This window comes from Pagrus major, chromosome 13, assembly GCF_040436345.1.
Source record: "Pagrus major chromosome 13, Pma_NU_1.0".
In the NCBI taxonomy this organism is placed as follows: Eukaryota; Metazoa; Chordata; class Actinopteri; order Spariformes; family Sparidae; genus Pagrus; species Pagrus major.
Window position 1 is genome coordinate 9,069,930 of NC_133227.1, and position 21,745 is coordinate 9,091,674.

General features: G+C 42.5%; 1 protein-coding gene across 1 annotated transcript in view; it reads left to right on the forward strand.

Annotated features, from left to right (window-relative positions):
• Positions 1-21,745, forward strand: part of dchs1b (dachsous cadherin-related 1b) — a 92,426-nt gene that overhangs the window by 48,506 nt on the left and 22,175 nt on the right. The window contains exon 5 of the mRNA XM_073479403.1: positions 21,026-21,214. Coding sequence (XP_073335504.1) covers positions 21,026-21,214 — 189 coding nt within the window. The remainder of the gene's footprint in view (positions 1-21,025; positions 21,215-21,745) is intronic.

Here is a 21,745-nt window from a genome sequence, read left to right on the forward strand (position 1 = left end):
CTTTTCTTGCCTTTTATACTACTTTGCAAGAGGGACACCTCCAGAATTTACACTAGGGGTACCTACAGCATCATAATTTTAAGCGTTTGGCCATTGAACAAGCTGGCATGTCAAGCATCAATCATGTGGAGGGAGAACAGCAAAGAATTTCAAGCAGCTATAAGGAAGTTTCATTTTTGTTGATTCTGGCTCAGATAAAGAGCGTGAACCAAAGCAAACTTTGTTTAAGTGTTGTACAGTAGCACACTATAGAGGAGCTTCTTTAATCAGACTGTGAGACCCCCCAATTCATCCTCAGCACTCAATTTTTTTACTTATCCAACCCCTTGATCTTGTTTGTTTGTGTCGGTCGTACCGATGCATCAGTGTTAAATTGATTGGAATTTTTCTAAAAAGGTTGAAAGTTCCTTGTCGTACATTCAATATCTACTCCTGTCTGCCAAAGAGCAAATAAGAGCATCAAGACTTGAACTGAGGATGTCATCAGGTGACACTTTTTGTGTCCATGAACTGAAATAGTGACTCATAGCATGCTCATAGTTTCTGTTTCAGAAAAATGAATTTCACTTCCAGCTATGACAAATTTTCCACATATTCCAGTAAAACCAGTACTGTCATGGTGTCCTAGCAGTTTTTCCATTATTCACAGCAATAATAGTCATACATTTATAGGAAAGGGTTAGAACTACAACAGAACTCTTTAAGTCCACATCTATCTTTACAAGAGGGGAGAAGTGTGAGTGAGTGTCTTCTACTTTGTAATGTTTCAGTCTGTAGAAATGTGCCATCTATGTATATGAGATGACCCAATCAGAGACATAAAGATGAACAATCATCATCAGCAAGTAATCAGCTTCGTCTTCCAGTTTGTGTCCACTCAGCCTTTCTTCATTCTTTGTTTCCTGAACCTGACACTGCTCAGTTCGCTGTTCTGGACGAAACACTGAGCGAGGGAAACACAGTATCCACTGATGGAGCCAGGTTTTTAATGGGAGGCGCATTGCAGTTGGCGATCTGCTGCTGTAAGCCTAAATATGAGTTGTCCATATGCATTATGCTGATGGAAAGATCAGATTTTGCTTTATTGTTTCGCACAGAAATTGTTCTTGTTGGTGAACTCTGTGTGTGTCTCTGTGATCGTGCTCACTGTACATACTGTACAGCCTGAATCTGTTTGTATCCTTATCCTTTGTTCACAGCTCTTGTGTGTGCACAGGCCAGGCATGTATGCATGTGTGTAGTCACAGCTTGTGTAGCCCTGTGCCAGTATGTGCCACAGTGAGTGCTGGAGATTAGCGAGAGCATCAAAGCAGCGAATCAGTGAAGCGGTGTTAGAGCGACGCCTGAGTTTACTGCCCCCTAGCCTTCTGTCATCGGCCACACCTAGCGGAGAACAAAGGGAGCGGAGGCTGGCACTGACTGGAGCATGGAGAAAATGAGGGAGGAGTAGAGTGGGAAGCAAAAGACAAAAGAGGAAAAACAAAGATTAAAAAACACGGGGGATAAAAAGTCCTGGCAGGGATAGGAGTGAGAAAGGAATGGAGGCTTAACACGGTTTTTCCTGCCTTAAAGGGGTTTTTTGGCTGTTCCTTGTCGATTAGGACCAGATGATGTCACACATTTTCATATTAGTGATGGCATCAGTTGCACCAGTGTTGGCTTGTGTGCTACATAAAGGTAAATCTAAGCCATTTCACAACCTTGTTAATGTCTTATAGATTGAAATAAAACACCAATGTAACCATTAGAATGAAATAAAATGCTCACATGAGTCAAGGCTTTCGATTTTGAGCAGCTTAACAACTGTAGCAACTGTAGCACTGAAGCTACTGCAGGATGTTTGAACCGGAGTTTTGTGAGGACGACATTAAAATAAAGCTGGAATTTGTAGAAAGTCTGCATCTGTTCATCGCTAAAATCCATAGCGTGGTGCATGTGTGTTTCCTTTTTTTAAAACAGCAGAGGTTGTAGTTAATTTTGGCTTGTGGTCCATTTACAAACCACATACCAAACCCATTTCCACTCTCAAAGCTGGCTGCAGCCCAGAGACACAACAAGCTTAAATGTTTATTCAGATTGAAGTACACATTGAAGTCCTGCGCGTGTTTCCGGGAGGACACTGAAGATTGTCGGATCCGATTTTCTTAAAACTAAAAGTGTTGCCCAGAATGTACAGCAGAGGAAACAAAGTGCACCCAGAAGTAGCTGAAATAAAATAAAAAATCAACCAGAAATATTTTTGGGTTCTCTTCCTGGTCAAAACCAAAATGAGAGTGGACTGTAGCAGAGAACATCCAGAAATGAATGCGACACACCCTGTCTGTGAAGTAACGGACAGTAAACTGGAACCAAAGCGGAAAACAGAGAAAAACAAATCAGAAAAATGCACATACCTGAGATGCAGATTCCGAAATAGAGATGGACTGAAACCAAATTAGATTAACGTGAAAAGTGGGGGGAAAGGAAAACAAATCATTGCAGTTCAACAGGCAATTACCCTGCTTTCCGGATTTTACCCTCAGCAAAGAATATTGCACACGTTGCCTTGAGACTTCAGACAAATTGTCAATAAGACGGGAGTGGTTGAGACAGTAGAGACAGCGAGCGGCCGCGAAGATGAGATCGAGGTGACGAGGATCGAACAGCGGGGGAGGAGGACGTGATAAGAGGGAAATGGAGGTTTAAGTCGGAATCAGGTTTAAAGGGGAAACACCCTGTCAGGGCAGAGATGGGCCAAGAACCTGGGGAACGTTTTGGTTGGCCCCCACACACAAGGCACCATTGTGCGTCCACAGTGGCCTGCTAACAGGGTTTGACAGGCCTGTTTTGACGTGCCCCTTGGGGAGCAATGTGTTTGAGATAGAAATTTACAGGGGCATTTTGTTTCTACATCGTCCAAGAAGCTGCTGTCTTTTGCTCCTTTCATGCTCCATTCATAAGAGACGCAGGAGGGATGTTTACCGTTTCACATGGAGGCAAATCTCTGCATGCTGTTGGTTTGCTACCATCCGGTTCATGTTGATGCCACTTTTTCTTTTTAATTGCCATCATAAATGAAAGAGAAGCTAAAAATCACTGCTGTCAAAATAGTCAGTGTGCACATATACGCTCATGCATGTTTCAGTATGCATGTATGAGTGAGAGCTCGACTGTATGTGTGAAGGCAGTGTAGTTGATCCACAGGGGGCGAGCAGTGTGCAGAGTAAACACTGTGTCTGTAATGAAAGCGAAAACCAATAAGACTAAAGACAACAGGGACCCCCTTTTTCCTCCCCCTCCCCAACGCTTTGTATACCTCCATCCCTTTGTCATCCCCATCCCTCCATCTCTATCTTTCTCTTTCTTGCAGTTGTATCAGTTGTCCTTTTGTCATTCTCTCCTGTAAGTGCTGAGCTGGGCTAAATGTGACCCCGGCGATGGGGAGCTCTGCTGCTACCCGAACTGAAAGGGGAGGGCGAGTTTAGGGGTGAGAAAAACACCATGATGTGGATGCCTCTTGGAGGTCAAGTAAATACATTAAAGGGTAGGCAAACAGAAAGGATACGGGGGCAGAAGCCGTTTTTGGCAGCAGCGGATCAAAGTGGGGGTTGGGAAGAAGGGGGGCAGTGGGATGCAAATCTGTCATAGCAGGTGCATGCTGATAGAAATGGTGAAGGCTGAGTTACAGTAGGGCGAGTGCAAGATTATTTTCATTTTTGATTAAACTGTCAATCATTTTCGCCAACAATTAATCGTTAAGTCTATAAAACTTCAAAAAACTGTGAAAAATGCTCCTCACAATTTGTCAGAGACCCCAAAATGACCAACAGTCAAAAACCCAAAGACTCTCTTTACTATGACAAATGAAATGAAGAATGAAAGGAGAAATGAAATGAGGAAAAGAAGCAAATCCTAACAATAAAGAAGCTGCAATCAGCAAACGTTTGACATTTTAGCTTGAAAAATTACAAAATTTTGTTTAGATCAATAAATTGACTCATCGTTACAGCTAATCCCAAAGGAAAAGTAGCATTTGTAAGACTATTTTTACTTAACAGTCTAGGTTTGAGGGTCATAATGACTGAATACCAACATTTTGCTAATGATTTGACGAGGCTACTTCAACCCCTTTGAAATGCTGTTTAGTGTATCTTGAGATCTCCGCCCTCCCTTCATCTTACACTCTGCCCCTGCTCTCCTCCCATTTGTGAAACCCAAATCCACTCAAACGCGGCTTTGATCTGGGTAATAATCTACGCCACCGCCCCCTCTCACCCCTACTCCCAGGCAGCCTTGGTGTGACCGGCCATGTGATAGCCAGGACCCCATCATTTCCCATTACTATGTGGCTTAGTGCATCTTAGTCAGTGCCTCCTACCTTGAACCCCTTGGCTCACAGTGTTGGAGGTCTGTTTACCCCGTGACTTTAAGCTAATCTCCCCTCTAACTCCCAGCTAAACCTCTCAACCTTCATCGCCTGTCCTCCCCTCCTTTATGGGTGAAATTGATGCCAAAATATACATCTGACATCTAAAGGAGAGTCACAGGAATACAACTCATATTTTCTATCATGCAAACTTCAAATTAAACCGTGACTGCCACAATATTCTGTCATCGTCTTTATTGGGCGGAGTGTTAATTCTCTTTGACTTTCCTTCTATCCCCTCTGCTTCGTCTTCCTCAACCCTCTGTTTCACATCTCCGAAACACCACATTAGTCCGGCACCCCCTCTCCCTCCCTCGCTATCCGCCTCTCCTCACGCACACGTCTTATCCTAACAGTTTCCAATCCCCCCGACACATGTTGTACGTAGCACTTTCACTGGAACATCATCACCTCATCTCTCGGCATCGTAGCCATTAGCGGAATCTCTCTTTCATCCCTTTTAGTCCGGACTTCTGTTTACACCTCCTTCTTTCTTTCTCTTCGGGACGGCAGTGACAGGTGCATCAGGATTTAGGCAGAAGAGTGCAGCTGATCACGTCCATTAGGGCCCACAGTGACGTCCTTAAAATGCTTCTTATGAAGAATGAAATGAAGAGAATCAGCAAATCCTTACATTTAAGAGGATGGAACCAACAAATGTTTGACATATTTGCTCAAAAAGTTAATGAAACAATTAATCGAGAATGAAAATAGTTTGCAGTTTTCTTTTGTAACAGCTAAGCAGTTCATCAGGTTATCGTTTCAGCTCTAATGCCCACCATGTCGACATCTGTGTTGCTGCTGATCTCCTTTTTTTTTCTCCATCGCAAAATCTATCCAACTTTTACCACCCTATTGTGGAAAGCATTTAAATCCGCTCAAACTTTCTGCATGAGGCAATCAGCGCCGTTTTTTTTCTCTGCTGCAATGACGTCAGGGGCGCCGTGTTAATGAATCAGCACAGTGAGTGCATGCAGCCGAGATACAGATAGCAGGAGAGATGGAGTGATGAAGATACAAAAGGCCCCTCAATTAATCAGAGTCGCTGAAGTCTCATTATTTCTATCTTTCACGCTAAAGTCTCTCTTTGTGGGGACTATTCAGCTCTAAATTAATCTTCATCCCGGCTTATCTCTGCTTCTTCGCCTCTGTTCGAGCAATTAGGATTTTCAGTTTTTCCCAACATTCAGATAAAGCGTTTGACATTCCTCTGAATACCTGCGGTGTGCTTTTCTAGTGTTTTATTAGAGACAATGGAGTAATCAGTGGCTCAGGCCCTGTCTGCCCAGTTCACGTCTGCAGTGTTTGTGTTTGAAGCTACTACTGTGCTGTACAGTGCTTGCACTGGGTCTTTGTGTTGAGAAGCCATTTCCCAGTGAGCTGACTGATGAAGTGCGGACGTGCAGCTGATTTAGGACTTCTTTCCACACGTCTGTAGGTGTGCAACGCTAACCCCCTTCTCTTTTTTCTCCCTCACATTCTCTCTCTTTCCTTCATCCCTGCCTGATTTGCTCCCTGCAGGAGTTGGCTGTGTCTCTGACCCCAGGGCTGCATCATGCCTAGCCAACCTGTTTTTCTTGGAAATTCCAGTTGGCTGAGCTAGCCGTGGAGGATGGGATGATAATGGGGAGGAAGGCTGCGCACATGTGCACTCGCCCTGTGCACATGAATGTGTCTTTAATAGATGCTCTACATCACTGACAACCTGGTTTACCAAGTGTGTTTTGGGTTTTATGAGGCCTCCGGTGCTCGCTTTAATCTGATAGGTTCCCTGCTGCTCGGCTGAGCCATCGCTGTCCACACCGACTGTCTTTTGTTTGTGCTGAAATCAGAGGGACGGAGAAACAAATGAGAGAGAGAGCTGCCAACCCAAAGGAACAATTACCTTTAATCCTCTCTGTGATGAGAGCAGATGAAAAGCGTGAGGAACAGAATACAGGGGAAAACAACAGAGAAAGATGATTCAAGCAGCTAAAGTAGCTTTAGACAGAACAGTTTATCCAGAGAATAACTTGGCTGCCTCCTCTGAAGCACAGTCAGACATTGTGGGTATCAGGCTTTGGTCCCACACGAACTGTGATTTAACAGGTGCTTTAGGAATCAGGACTGTGTTTCTCACCACTTCCTCATATTCACCTCACATGTGCAGAGTCAGGAAATTAATATAAGAAGGATAAGCGAGTTTCTCACCCCCTCAGGCTGTGTATGAATATGTAATCGCAGTGTCTAATATCCTCCCCCCACACATGCACGTGGAAGATTTTTGTGTCTCTGTGGCTCAATTAACCAGAGCGTGGTTATACTGTAGGCACGTGTGTGTGTGTGTGTGTGTGTGTGTGTGTGTGTGTGTGTGTGTGTGTGTGTGTGCGCGCAGAGCAGACAAGCGTTTGGCTCCTGACCATTCAGCAGAATAAAGTCAATCAATAGAATTCATTAAGATGTGATTGCTTCGACTGCGAGCTGACTGAGCAGTTAGTGTGTCAGTATGAGTGCATGTTGGGCATGAGTGAGTGTGTGTGTGTGCGTTGATGAGAATAATGTGTTTTAGCACTAGCTGTCGGCCTTTAAAAAACGGCAACACACACCGTGTGTAGTAGCTAAAGTTCATGACCTTCAGGGTCTTGCGTTGGGCCCAAGTAGTTTAACCTTCTCAACATTAAATTTACTAACTATGTTAAGTATCATCTTGCCGTCGACCCCGATGCTAATGAGCATTAACGCACACAGAAGAACCTCTATATGTTTCTCTCAACAGTCACCGAGCGGGTGACCCATCTCTGACTCTGGCCTTGGTTCAGGCCCAGGTCAAAGAGAGGCTAATCCAGTTATCATAGCTGCCTGTTACTCCTGACTGCACAATCAACTTAGCCGCATTGTCAATCTGAGGTTCAGTATTAACAGCCTCTGTGTGACCCTTAACATGCACATGACTACAGCAAATGCACAAGGTCAAGGCGATGTACAGTAACTGATCAGATCAGATGTGCGTGAATGCACATAAGTTTTGGTTGTACAGTATTACTGTTAGCTGTCAAGGACCTTTCCCAGATGTCAGAATACAAACATCTGTAGGGGAGCAACAATACTGAGGCATCAACAGCTGCAGCAGCAGGCAATAACACCTTCAAAAAAATGTAATTGTTTATATAGTGCAGAGAATCATTTGAGTAATCGTGTCACACGGAGCGACAGAACATATGGTTATCTCTCACAGTAACATCCAGTAGGTCATTGTGTGCAATGCTACTTGATTGGCTTATTGTTTCTAACAGTTGCCCTGCTTTGAGTACTGTGCGACATCTTGTTATTCTTCATTTTACCAAGAAATGTTTTGAAATCTTTTCCTAAATGGCTGTTCAGGCCTTTAATTCATTGTGAATATGAACGTCACCAAAAATTACAGCTGCAAGTTTCTTTTCTTTTTTTTCCCTTGCCAACAAATTTAATTAGCTAATTTAAATATCTCACATTTAATTAACATCTGTTTTGGTGTAAATCTGCAATTTTTTATTCATGGGGCTCGCGATTCATCTGAAAATCAGTGTTTGGGTTAAAATATGCCTGTGGCTGCATGTGGACACTATGCGTGATTGTGAGTGATCATATTTAGATTTAAAACCGGCACTGACTTAATTTGATAGATTGAATTATCTAGAGCTGACCACATAAGACTGTTTGATCTAATTCAAGTAAATGCCACTTGCTTTGTCTCAATAGCAGTTTTGGTTTGACTAGAGTCTTGCTTGTTTTTTATTTTGACACTAATGTTATTTGAACTGATTTGATCCCCCAGTATTGACTGTTAAATAGCATTTCATTTAATTAACGACACTAAGCATGAGTTCCTTGAAATCAGCCCTTTTGAGGCTTGTGGTAGACTTATTTTAAGACATTATAAGTGAAAATCACTGACTGCACTGGCATCTAAATTTGCTCATTTCAAACAGGACAACGCTTTCAACTAATTGTTTTCACTTAAACTTGATTGGGTGCCTTTACAGGGGAAGCTATAACAGCAGCTGTCATATACGGGCCTGTTAGCGGTTTTACTTATTTATATTGACCTGTGTTTCACCCTTGTTTAAGACACTTTTATAACGCTTTACACAGTGTACCTTCTACTTTGATACACAGACACTATGGGATTACTGCTTTACTGTTTGAGGTAAAGTGAAGCAGACTCAGACAAACACGCACGTGGACCCTCTGGTTCGGAGCTGCTGTGCCTCTCTGCAGTCAACAACAATCAGAGTAACCGAACACCAGATGTAAGCTCAAAGCTCAGAGGGTGCTCCTGCTATCTTTTATTATTGTCACTTCCCTGAGGTGGAGGTTGCCAACTGCGTGACCTCAGGCAGAACAGGGGAAAGAGTACAGATGTTGACGAGGAATTCAGGTGTAAAGAGCACAAACAAAGAGGAAAGAGAATGCACGTACGCACTGCTCGTTAAATCTGTTCCGTGTGCTGATCTGCCGTTCATCAATAAAACAGAAAACATGTCCGATTAACGCCCACGTCACACAGGCCGCTCGTTTTCCTTTTGCACAAAGATAACAGGTGTTACGCCCTTTTGTTCTGTCAGTCATACATTCATCTGCTATCATGAATGACCTGTTACACACACACAAAAAAGCCCCACGCAAACTCGTCTCTAGGGGTCAAAGAAAGCGAGGAACAGCTGGCTCACCTTTGACCTTTAAGACGCTGATTTGATCACACATACACAGACCCTCGTCCTTGAAACTAATACTGTCAGAGGAGTATTGGCCCTTTGTGGGACCGTTTCTGGAGGGCAGAAAAAGGTGCTTTACTCTCTCCCCAATAAAGCCTAGCTTACTTATAATGATAAACACACTCTGCCTTATTAGTGTGAACCTCCCACACAGCTTGTGTGTTGGTTTACAGATCGAGAAATAAAATGACACTGAAACATAAATGTTTATACAGAGAAAATCAGGCTTCAACTAGCCTGGAAGCCTGAACGTATGCATCCAACAGAGCCTGCTGCTCCTCAGAGGGGACTTGGTTTCAATCAGATTTACTTTATAAACCCGTGATTTAGTTTGAATTGGAAACATGTCAGTGTAGAATCCTTTAACTCAAGTTTGGCTAGATTTATTGTATTCTTAGCCCCTGGGCGGAGATAGAAATAGATAAATAATGTAATAAGTCTTCGAGTTAAAGGCTTCCATCTGGCAACATACAACAATGCCCTAACCGCGGCAGTGCCACAGGCGTGAGATACAAGGAATCATTGTGGCAGTGACTAATCATTCTTGGAGTTTACCTCCGTGTTTGGACGAGGTCAGACGTTTTTATCTGCCATGCTTTGAGCTTTTAGGAGTGGTGGAGAAACGTTTGTGGTTTCTTCAATGAGTCATGTTTGGCTTCACCTCACAAGAAAATGCTACGTCTTTTGTCTCGTGGCGCGAGTCAACCGATACATTCGGATATTCCCAAGTTGCTTTGACGTTTTAGCAGCCAGTTATATTTTCAAAACAGCATATTTATATTTCACATGAGACCAAACTCTTCAAATGTGCAAACCAAAACCTCCAGTGACTGATTTGCTTGTTTTAACATGCAATTTGCTTTGACTGTGGCCAGCGGCAGTAAACAAGATGATCATATTATCACAATATGATATCACTAAAAAGCCAGTCAGTGAGAATATTGTATTATGACCTAGCCCTAATAAATGCTGATGTTAATGTGCCAGTTTCTACATTATTTGACTGAAATCTGGTGTTAATTCATTTATTAATTCAGAGCTCACTGTTGACACGCTGACTGACGAGGCCATGACGAAACTGTCCCCTGGCCTCGGGGATCACATCCAGGAAGCATGACTAGCTGGGCGGAGGGCTTCAGAGGCTTACAGACACTATTTTGGCTAAGTGGAGCGAAGCTGTGCAATCAACAGGGATAAGCTTGAACCTTTGTGCAGCATGTTTGGAAGGTATTGTCTGTATCTCTATTTGTGTATCAACTTGAACCATGTTATTGAGAAGGCAGCAGTTTTTTTCCCCAGTTGGCCCCAGATGGGAAAACTTTGTCAAAACATCCCAGAATAATATCGTGATGGCAGCAATAATGTTTATTTTAAGACTGTTGAACATGAGCTTTATCAGAAAAACTCACCAACAGAATGTAAACATGACCATATCAGACATTTTTCTCAACAATTTACTACCAGTTCAAAGCTCTAACTTTAAGTTCTGTCAAACATTTCTTCTCCACTTTGATAAGACTCGCTGATGACAGAATCTTATTTAGAATATTTTAGATCTCTGGAGGAGGTTGACATTAACTTTCTCCACTCCTTCAGCAGCTGTCTTCGTGATAGATTGTTCGAATCGCACCCATCGATCTCCTCCTTTGTGCACTTTTTGCTCTCACAGATGGACTAATCAATACTCATAATCAGAACTGTTCACTGCGTCTGCCCGCGGAACACAAGCAAACACACACAGATATCAATCGGGAGTCGCAACGCAACGCACGCAAACAAACAGAAAAATGTCCAACAGAGCAGATGAGTTAATTCTTCCATCTTCTCCCCCTTTTTCCTCCCCCCAACTTTCCGAGCAGACATGCTTTAAACATAAAACACAAATTAGAAACAATAACCGTCAACAAGATGCTAACCCTCAAAGTGCCCGCGCCCGATAGTATACACTTAACAGAGTCACACACTCGTCAAAAAGAAAATAAAAATCCTGTGGTGTCCCAGTGGAGGCAAAAAAGAACAGCAAAGATTCCACACTCTCTCTGCGTCTTTGTCATGTTTGTGTTGGATAAACCACCGAAATGCCCAAAATTTATATATATAGACACACACACACACACACATGTCTGCTTCCATCCTGGGAGGAATGCTGCAGCTGAAACACAGATGCACCCTCCCAAACACACACTACAGTTTCAGCGGGTTAGAGGATTTGAAATTACCCAGAGCGGTGTCCCCGAGGCTACAGTGGGCCGCTCGCTCTCAATCATTCATCCTCTCATTCATCCGTAAACACAACAGTCTCAGGCAGCGGTCCCCTGTCTGAGGTCCGTCTTTGTGCTCTCTCACTCCTTAATTACTGTTTTCTCTTCATCTCTGAAGCTAAATTACGACGGGAAGACAATAAGTGACAATCACTGTGTAAATCAAAGATGATGACCTAGAGAAAACTTTTCCTTCATGCACTTTGTTCTCTGTTTTAGCAGTTTTTGTTGCACGTTGATATTTTTAGGATACATAAAACAGAGCAGTTGCACTTCTCATCAACAATGTAACAGCGCTGAGCCTCATTAAGCTCACATTTATCTGAATTTGATTGTTGACCAAGGATCACTTACGAGGGCGCAATGTTGATTTCCCTAATTATGCTTTTAAAAAGAACAACCCGGCTTCTCAGCTGATGTTGAAGACTTTTGATAATTGTGGGCCATATTGTTTCTATCATTTGCAGACTTAAAGCTGCTGTAAGTGACATATTTTTATTGAAATTAGTGTTAATTAGCTCTATATTCCAACAGTAATCACTGTTATGGAGTGTTTGGTCAGTAACCCATGTCTCTCCTCCAGCTGCTCATGCAGTGAAAGAGAAAAGAAATTCTGGCATTTCTGCCTACTTTATCCAATCAGGGCAGAGAACTCTATGACAAAGGCGGTCCTGTCTGCTTGTAAACCCATAGAGCAAAAACTTCACTCTCTCCGTATTTGACCAGGTGTTTCTGCAAACATTGCAATAAGTGTCGTCTGCGTCTAGTTTTGAAAATTGTAACCACACTTGCAGCGGTTTTCAGCTCACCATTGCGCAGACTCACTGTCACTAGAACACGCTGTAGCCGTGACATAGTCTCATGCAGCATTCAGACCAAACGCGATGAAAATATTTGCGTTGCGTTACTCGCAAGTTTGATTGCAGGGTTATTAATTTTCAATCGCGCCGTCCACTCGCGTCACAAGATAAAGGTAACAGTAAACAATGAAAGTTTCAAAACTAAAATTCCTACATTTTGCACCGTTATAATTAGAGTTGGATACTTTAGACCTCATATAAAGTGACATTTTATATTCGTCTCTGTGGGTGGCGAACATGCACATCCACCCTTCAACTTTGACACCTGACCTCAGACTCCTCATTAGCTTCACTGTTAGCAGATAGCGGCATTAAACCCCCTGGTATTTCACAGATAGTCACTGTTGCTAGCAGCTGCCGCACCAGCCAGAGTGAGCTTCGCTGAGGCCTCGGACACAGACAGAGAAAGAGAGACGGGGTTTAAACGGCTATAAATATTTAACAGTAGGTAAAAAATAGGGCCGATTTCTTTGCTGATTAGGCCAGCTGTCAGTCAGGGCCCATAGGATTCACTTTGAAAAGATCCTTTAACAAGGGGGCAGGGAGGCACAGACACACACATACGTAGCAGTACTATAGCACACACACACACTATTGCATCCCTGGGTTAAGAGTTGCCACACCGCAGGGATTTGCGCAAGATAGGATCGAGACCATCCAAATCCCCCGCGTCTCTTATCAGTCTTCGGAGTCCAGTAAGGTGATGTCATCCCTCATTGTGTTGCCCTATCCTTCTGTCCATCCCTGTAACCAGCTTTTTATCTCCCTCCGACCTTACTTTTAACCTCCATTCACAGTCGAGCCCCTCTCCTTTCTTCCTCTACCCGTTTTCAGAAAAGAGATGACAGCTTTGTTCCTGATCTATAGAACTAATAGTGACTGATCTGGTATAATTGCTGGGTGTGTTTTGAGGTTAAAATATATATAATTGAAAAAAAATGGGAAAAAACAAACATCATACATAAATGTGAGATCATTCAACTTTGGAACAGACTTGTGAAAATGCCTGAACAACAGCTCCTGTGTCCTTTAACATGAGATGCAGCCCGAAGATAAACTTCCTAACACACACCACATGGGCCGAAGCTGTAACTCTACGGTATAGTTTACTCTTTAGCTCTGAGTGTGGTACACATGTCCCGTTGTGTGTATATGCATTAAAAGTATGCACATTTGTGAAAGACAGAGGGCACTTTGAGTGGCCATCACCCCTCATTATGTTCATTAATAATATTAGCATTCTTTCTTCCAAATATAGAAGTCAATCTCTCTTGCTCCGTCTCCTCCACCTCCCTCCCCTTCTCTCCCCTTCAGTGGTTTGATGTTCCTAATCATTTCCAGCCGTGAACTCCACATGAAAGACAACAAGCACTTGCCGTAATAGGGTGGTGAAAGAACGAGCGAGGGAGAGGACAGAAAAGAGAGAGGGGGGACGCTCGAAAAGAAAAGGGGGAGGTCAAGGGAGGAACGGAGATTGAACGAGAAGCGAGATGAAGCCTCGGCCCTCCTCGTTCACATTTCAAGGTCTCATGTTATCATTAGCCCTGCCTTTTGTTCCTCTGCCAAACTATTTCCCTCCTCCTCTCCCACTTTCCCCTCCCTTCTCTCCTTCCCTGCGATATATCTTAATTGTACCCATAGTGCCTCAACTCATCTGCGACAGAAAGGCAGAAATTGATTTGGAGACTTGAGAATGCCTAATGTGAGGATTGCAGCTCACTGGAGAGCAAAGGAATGTGTCAGTGGAAAAGTTAAATGAATGTTTTCACTCTATCTGACACTCCAGCACAGTTATTGCCTTTAAATCCAGACTCCTATTTCAGTTTGTTGTAAATAACTTCAGCTTGTGTGCAATTATCCAACAATGATGCATTCAGTTCACCAGCTCCAGGTCTGTCATGCTCTTTTATGGTCATTGCTGCTCCTCTAAAGGGTTTATTACAGCTTGGGTCTTATTCTTGTGCTTTCTGGCACCAGTTAGGTCTGTAATAATAAGATTTTGCTCCTTAAGTTAATTTCTGAGATCTGCTAATGCAGTGGCATCCCCTGAAAATAAGTCAGATGGGGAAAGAAAGTATGAGAAGTCATGGTAAACAATCGCTTAGGTTTCAAACAAACTCTGAAACAAACGTGAAACAGAAACTGCAGGAAAACTGATCATTTAAATGAGCAACTATCTCATCAAAGTAAACAAAACTGAGAATCAATGCCAATTCAATGCAAGATTGAAATGTCATCCCAACTGCATAAACTATAGAAATTACTGCCAAAACTGTTAAAGTAAGATCCAAGTTGTAATAAACTGGAATTATCCTTTAATTCAGCATATGGTTGGACAACATTTGCATTAATATTAGGTTTCTTCTTGGCCTGCTTGACCTCGGAGATGATGATTGCTTTATAAACATCAGAGGAAGGGTGGATTAGACTGGGACAACTCTCTGCATTTTACAGGTTTTGCTATGAAAGCCTATAGAATCTCTCCCCTCTCTCGCTTTCATGAGAAGCTGTAAAAGTCCAGAGCCGCTGCAGAGCTGCAGCTGCGTCCGAGGAGCCGTGCGCAGACTCCCTCTGACACTAACTGATGTTTTACAGAGACAAACTGCAGAGAGCAGCAGGATCCACCTGGACCAGCGCCCACATCTGGAGAGAATGAGCATAGAGGAGAGGAAAGGAGAGACGAGATAGAGTACAGCAGAAGGGGGAAAGCAATGAGGATAATGAACGAGAAGGACAGAGAGGGAGAGGGGTGACGAAGGACTGAAGAAGGAAAAAAATCTAAATTAAGTAATCTGATGTCATACCTGTCAACCTTGAGTTTTTGGGGTAGATGTTGGCCCACTAGCATCATTATACACTATATGTTTATCTACACCCCATTACAGACGGGAGAGCATTAAATACCTCTGACAGACGTCTCTGGATGATGTGTGTGAGCCTTGAATTGCAGATAGGAAAGGTGTGTGTCTGAGATCTAAGTGGACCCTTGGAGAGCCATCTACCCATGCCTGCAGAAGGAGCATACGGTAGAGGAAGGCTAAGTGGAAAGGTAGAGAGCGGTTGTTAAGAAGAGTGAGGCAAATGAATGATGAGGTCTGGATCTTTGCTAATGCTCCAGTGAGTGATTGCTCCTCTACTGTCCCGGCCAGGGATGAATGGCTCTCCATGGACAAAAAGCTCCGGGCCTGCAGTCCTGGCTGAAGCCGACACTCGGCACGCTCTTCCTGGCTGTTTTTCACATAGTCCTTACCAGGCTGACGTGGGCTGAGCGAGACTTAGACTGTGTCTTTTAACAGATACGAAGTCGTCGGTCAATGCACTACATGATAGGTAAATCAAAGGACTGTATGAAAATCTTAAGCTGGAAGCATGCTGGATGAATTTATGGTTCATGTATTACAAGTTCAGATGGTTGGCAGATGCTTAACAGAAGCAGTGCATTTGATGATTTTTCCACTGATAAACGCACATGTTCTCAGAATCAGAAAGGAAGCTATGCAGCAGGTACATCAGGTAATGCATATTAGAATTATCAAGTCTAAATGATTCCTCTGCAGGTCAGTTATCATTCACGTGCAATGTTCCTGTCATATGACCGTGGTTATTCTTTTACAAAAAGCTGGTTGACATTCCCTCGGCTGACGACACAGTTGCCTCCACTAATTTAACATCCACATCCAAAAGATTTTGTATTTGGGAATTTAAAATGGATTACAATAACGTTTAAACCCCCTTTACATATGCAGTCTATCCCTGAAATGTTCAAGAACATTTCCTGCATTTCTGGTACAGCTGCGTTGCAAAGGAAAGCATTAGCATTGGAGGAAAAAAGCATGTTTTTGAATCTCTAAATTATTTACAGTCTTTGGTCACAGAAAACATTTCTCTCTAGGGGTGTCATGATTAGGATTTTAAATAAAAAATCAATCAAAAAGAGCTTTCAATTTTGTCTACCGACATCAATCATCTGGAAATGTCAATGACATAAAAACTAATGATCTATTGATCTTCCCAAATCAAGAATCGATAGTCCAACAATTGCTGAATGGTGGATTTTGAGACTCGTGACACCCCTAATTTTCTCACAAACCTTTTTGAATATAAAATACATTACAAGGTTTCTCCCATGTTCTTCTTTCTATGGCGTGAATACTGTCTGAATGGTTCTTCAGTAATTTACCCAGAACTATGTGTGAAAGAGGCTTAAGATGGATATTACCTAATTTTTCATCATTCTAGTTGAATTTTCTGAAGTGAATATATCATTTTGACCCTTTTGATTCTTGTTACCTCAGCCTGCTGGCATCGATGCTTTCCCTGCCGTGCATGTTTTACCATGTTTCCTCCACACGCTGCTGCATTACGTGATCCCATCAGGTGGGATATCAGAGCTCCCACGGAAAAGAACCACATTGGTGGTTTATCCACGTTTAAGCCCATTAAGTACAAATTGTGTGTACTTTGCTTTACTGCAGAACGTTTTGTAAAGTGAACCACACTCTAGGCATTCACCACCTTCCAGGCAGCCATTAGTTTCAGTTCATGCCTGCAGAAACCACTATTATGGTCCTTTAATATGATAATGACCACCATAGGATGTGAATGTTTTTCTCAACTGAAGCCCATATCTGTACATGCTGAATCATCCAAAGCAACCTGATGCGAACCAAACTTTTGACCCTTCAGTTAAAAAACAGGCCTTCTAATGAGTAGACCAGCCTGCCATCGACAATACACCTGTGTCCAAAAATCTGTGTAAATGTCGTTGTAACCACAAATATCATGGAAACGAGCGCTACGCAAGCTTGTACTTGAGTGCCAGAGAGATTAAGATGTTGAAAGGTATGGGCTGCTGTCCGTGTATGTGTTGCTATGTAGTTGTGGTTGTAGTTTATGTATGTTTACCACGGCGGGATACCTCCGGGGAGTAGGATGAGCAATAGGTGAGCAGAGCTGTGGCTGGCTGGCTAGTCATGGATCAGAGAACAGACTCCGGCGTGGGAGGAATTCCTTGTTGGCAAACACCCTCGTCTGGCCTACCAGGTCTCTTGATTTAAGAAGACACGTCAAGAGGGTGTGTTTACTAGATTATCTTATTGGCTTTAAAACTGTGTTACTTATTTGAGTCGAGATAAGTGATGTAAATGTTGAATTTGCCAACAGACTGGGAGTTTTTGCTGTTGAGTCGGCTTGACAGTTTGATCCAACCCTCTGGCCTGCGCAGTGTAAACTGAACATTGGTGCCGTGCTGTCAGACGGATTGACAGGAAGGAAATGTTCTGATGACAGAGTTGATCCTTACAAGCTCCTGTCTCTTCAGGAGGGCTGATGCGATTTTCTTCTGCTACTGTACACATTTCAAACTGTTGTGCTTTGACAACGCTGTCATGTACTCCACCCATGGAGGTTCGTCTCCATCTCTGTTTTGTCCTGTTTTTTGTCCTGCTTTGACGTTTCAAGCCTGGAACCACATAACCACTGTGCTGTATGAAAATCTCAAATCAGTACATCTTTTATTTTATAGCTCCCAAGGTTTCCATGAGAATGCGCTTGCATAGGCGTTCTCTTCGTACAACCGTATGTTTTTCTTGCATATTATTTCCAGCATGAAGAATCCATACCATACTGCGGAGGGTTTTTAAATTTCAGAGCGTGTGGAGAATCAATGTCGTGCTCTTCTTCTTGTTCCCAGCCTCTAACCAGTTCAAAAACTACTTCCAAAGTTATTTATGTACACTGTTTCCAACCCCTGTATATCATAAAGCTAACAACCACGGTCATGTCTGAAGCACCCTTTCCTTTGTCCTTGTTTGTGATCTACTCTTCGGGGTAAAGATAGAGGTGAGGATGAAGTCACCCCTATGACCAGGTGGGCGGTCATGGCTGTTTAAGCCTCTTTAATTAGATTTACTGAAAAGGATGGGGTCATCATATATGCAAGTGTCAGTGTGTGTGTGTGAGAATTTACACGTACGTCCAGTCCTCATCACCACAGGTGGCTAATCCATCACAGACAGTCAGGAAGATATGAGGAACAGCCAGACGCGAGCCTGTAGATCACAAAGATAGCGTTAGTCTCAACACTGCACTCTTTAGGAAGTCCCAGCAATGATCTAAAGTCCCCACTGACCAAAGAATGACGGACAGTATGACCCCTCAAAAACCACAGCCGTCTAGCCACGGTAATGCTCTGACTAAAAACCCTGAAGGATGTGGTTTAATATCTCATGTTTTAATATCCTAGAGGAGCAACAGTATGAGTCAAGGTGGTGTGTTTCTGTCTATCTGTCCATAGCCAATAGGTAAATGTAATGGTGAAGACATGTGTTGGACATGTGGACGGAAGGAAGTCGTCGGCGGATGTCTGCTACGGTGGTCCTGTGCTCTGTGGGGGTCAGGGCCAGAGCAGGCTGTGGATCATGACTCAGACATAAGATGAAATCATTAAACAACAAGCACAGACAATGCAGTGGATGTGCATCTTCAGAAAAGGATCCTATATGAGGATTTTACAGTACAATATCGGGGCCACCATTGAAAAAGACAACAAAATGTAACAATATTCATCTTATAGTCATCATATTCATGTAGAATAATCATGGTAGCAGCAAAAAAGACCCATATGAGACTCCAGCCACATAAATGATTGAACAAAAAGCGAGCTTTAATGACAAACTGATATTTTAAAAAAAAGAAAAAGAAAACAGGTAGGCAGCTTAAACTGAGAAAAGAATCAGGAGGACAAACCAAGAACCAAGGAAACACAAAACACACAAAAACTAACAAGTACAAACCAAATAAAGCGTGAGGAACACAGGCTGGAACACAAGGTACAAACACCGACAAACACAGACCAACTGACAACATAAATAGGGAAAACACATGGCTAATTGGGGACAGGTGAACCTACTCAGGAAAATCAGAAGGGAGGGAAAACAAGAAAAGACTGGAATATAACATTACATTACACATGAGGATGAAGCTTACAAAATAAAAGTGGAAACAATAAAGCTGGATCCCAATTTTATGACAAAAACAAGTGTATCCTCTACATATTTCTGACTTTTTCCAAAATATTCTTACATGATGGCACTACTTAAAGATATGATATATAACATATCGACATTGAAAAGTCTAAAAATGACTTCAAACCCAAAGAAATCTGCAATTTTTTTCCCCAAGGTAACGATCCGTTTCATTTGGTCGCCTGTTGCTACAACTTTGTCAGAAGCATCAAATGATATATCAAAGAGTGAGGATGGAAGTCAGTGAACACAACTAATGTAAAATGTATTAAACTCATCCATGAACATATCTGCCTGAGTAACATTAGATACATTTTCATCGGACTAACTAAGACTGCCATGATCGCACACTACTTCACAACATCATCAGACTCTTTTTTATTGTTTTTTACTGAGAGACCTCTAGCAGTAGAGATAACAAACTTTGCATTTCATTCTTGAAATATTAAAACTTTTTGTCATAAATCATTCATTCTCATAACATTGCGACTTAATTCTCGAATTCTCAGATCATACAACAAACAACTGTCTGGCCATAATACTCATACATATCTCTATTGTTTTATCTCTCTGACTGTAATGTCTGTTTATTGCATTCTGAATTATCATATAGCAGCATTTATGATGTATCATTTTGGTTGGACACAACTGCCTTGCAGACAAAATTGTAACTACTGTAAAAGTTTCTAGGGAAACAAAAACGTTGCCTTATGAGGAGAGACTGTACGACAGAGAGGGAGTGATGTCATGAGGCCTCCTGGGTCTTGGCTCGCATTCAAGGCTTCGAGATCTGAGGGAGAACGCTACTTTTAACAAGCGTCATAAACGCCACCAAACAATGTTATGGACCAGTGTAAAACTTCTGTCAGAGGCAGGACCCGGGAGCTCAGGGGACATTTCCCTTTTGTGTTTTGCAAGGAAATCTTTGTTGTATTATGGGATTTCTGAATGTTTTAATAGATTTAGTCGGCGCATACAATGTATGTTTGTGCATGTGTGTTTTTAGTAGAAAGAAGGATGTTAGGCAGATGTGACAAATGAGGTCAAGGGTTGGGTCAAGCCCTCTGTCTGTTATGAGTCTATGTGTAAACAGTTTGAAGTCCTTTTGTAGGAGAAATATGGAGCAAGGATTAAAGTCTGAGGTGCGTTTTTAAGTGGCTCTCCCAGTCAGTCAGTCAGTCTGTATCTTATTTAAAACCCAGTGAAAAACCAGTTTGTGTCACTCGACCTTCCAACATCCTTTAAAGTGCCTCTGTTGACCCTTGAACCAAACTCTGTCAAACTCTCCTCTCTTTTACTCAAGGTTGCCTGTCAGTTCCCTCCCTCTGCATGCATGATAGCACCTGTCTTTTTGCCAGCTTTTCAAATGCACCACAGGGGAGATCTATCCTTTCTTTTTCATACCCTATATCTGTAATCTATAAAAGTGAATTGCTCTCGCAGATGCTCGGTTTTTATAGCACCCTGGAAATCATAACAAGTAGTGCTATGGTGTGTGCTATTTGGATAAGTGCAGATGTATGGGCCTGTGAGATGACTGTATTACGGGACATTATTGTGATAGCAGAAAGCCCCTTAGCTCGTATATAATAATCGTGACACATGTAGGTTTTCTTTCACACTGATTCCTCGACATGCTGGGTGTGTTCATGTGATGCTTTTTTGAAATCCTTATGTCTCACAGGCTGTTTGGCACTGGTGGACCGACCACATCTTAACCTCATGTTTCTTTTCCCATCAGGTGTCCGCCACAGATGAGGATCGTGGTTCCTTTGGTTCTATATCCTACACCCTTGGTTCTAGTTCTGGAAGCACAGCACCGTCCCTCTTTACCATTGACAAGGAATCTGGCCAGCTTTGTACCCGCACAGCTCTGGACCGGGATGAGGGATTGGACAAGTTTGACTTGACCGTCACTGCAACAGATGGAGTAAGAACACTCTTGTCCTAAAACTCTTACTAATAGCATTTCAGTAGTTGTAGCCTAATACTTATCTCTCTTGCCAAGAGTTAGACAAGAGGATCGATACCACTTTTACATCTACGATAAGCATGAATATGAAGCTACTGCCAGCAGATTTGCTTATCTTAGCCCAAAGATTAGAAGCAGGGTATAACAGCTAGCACAGCAAGCTGACAAACCCCCCATAAAATAAGAGTGTGTATCACAGCAACACAGGTGCACACAGATAAAGGGTGGGAAAGAGACAAAGACAGGAAGTGGAAAATCACAACAAGACACATGAGGATATAACTACAAAATAAAACAGGAAATAACTAAACAAAAAACCCAAACCAGGACAGTAGGTGGATTTTGTTAGTCAGACAGAACCAGATTAGCTGTTTTCACCTGCTTCCAGTTTTTGTGCTAAGCTAAGCTAACTGGCCACTGGAGGTAACTTCTTATTTATTAATAGATATGAAACAACCAACCCACCAAAAAATGATTGTTTTGTTACAC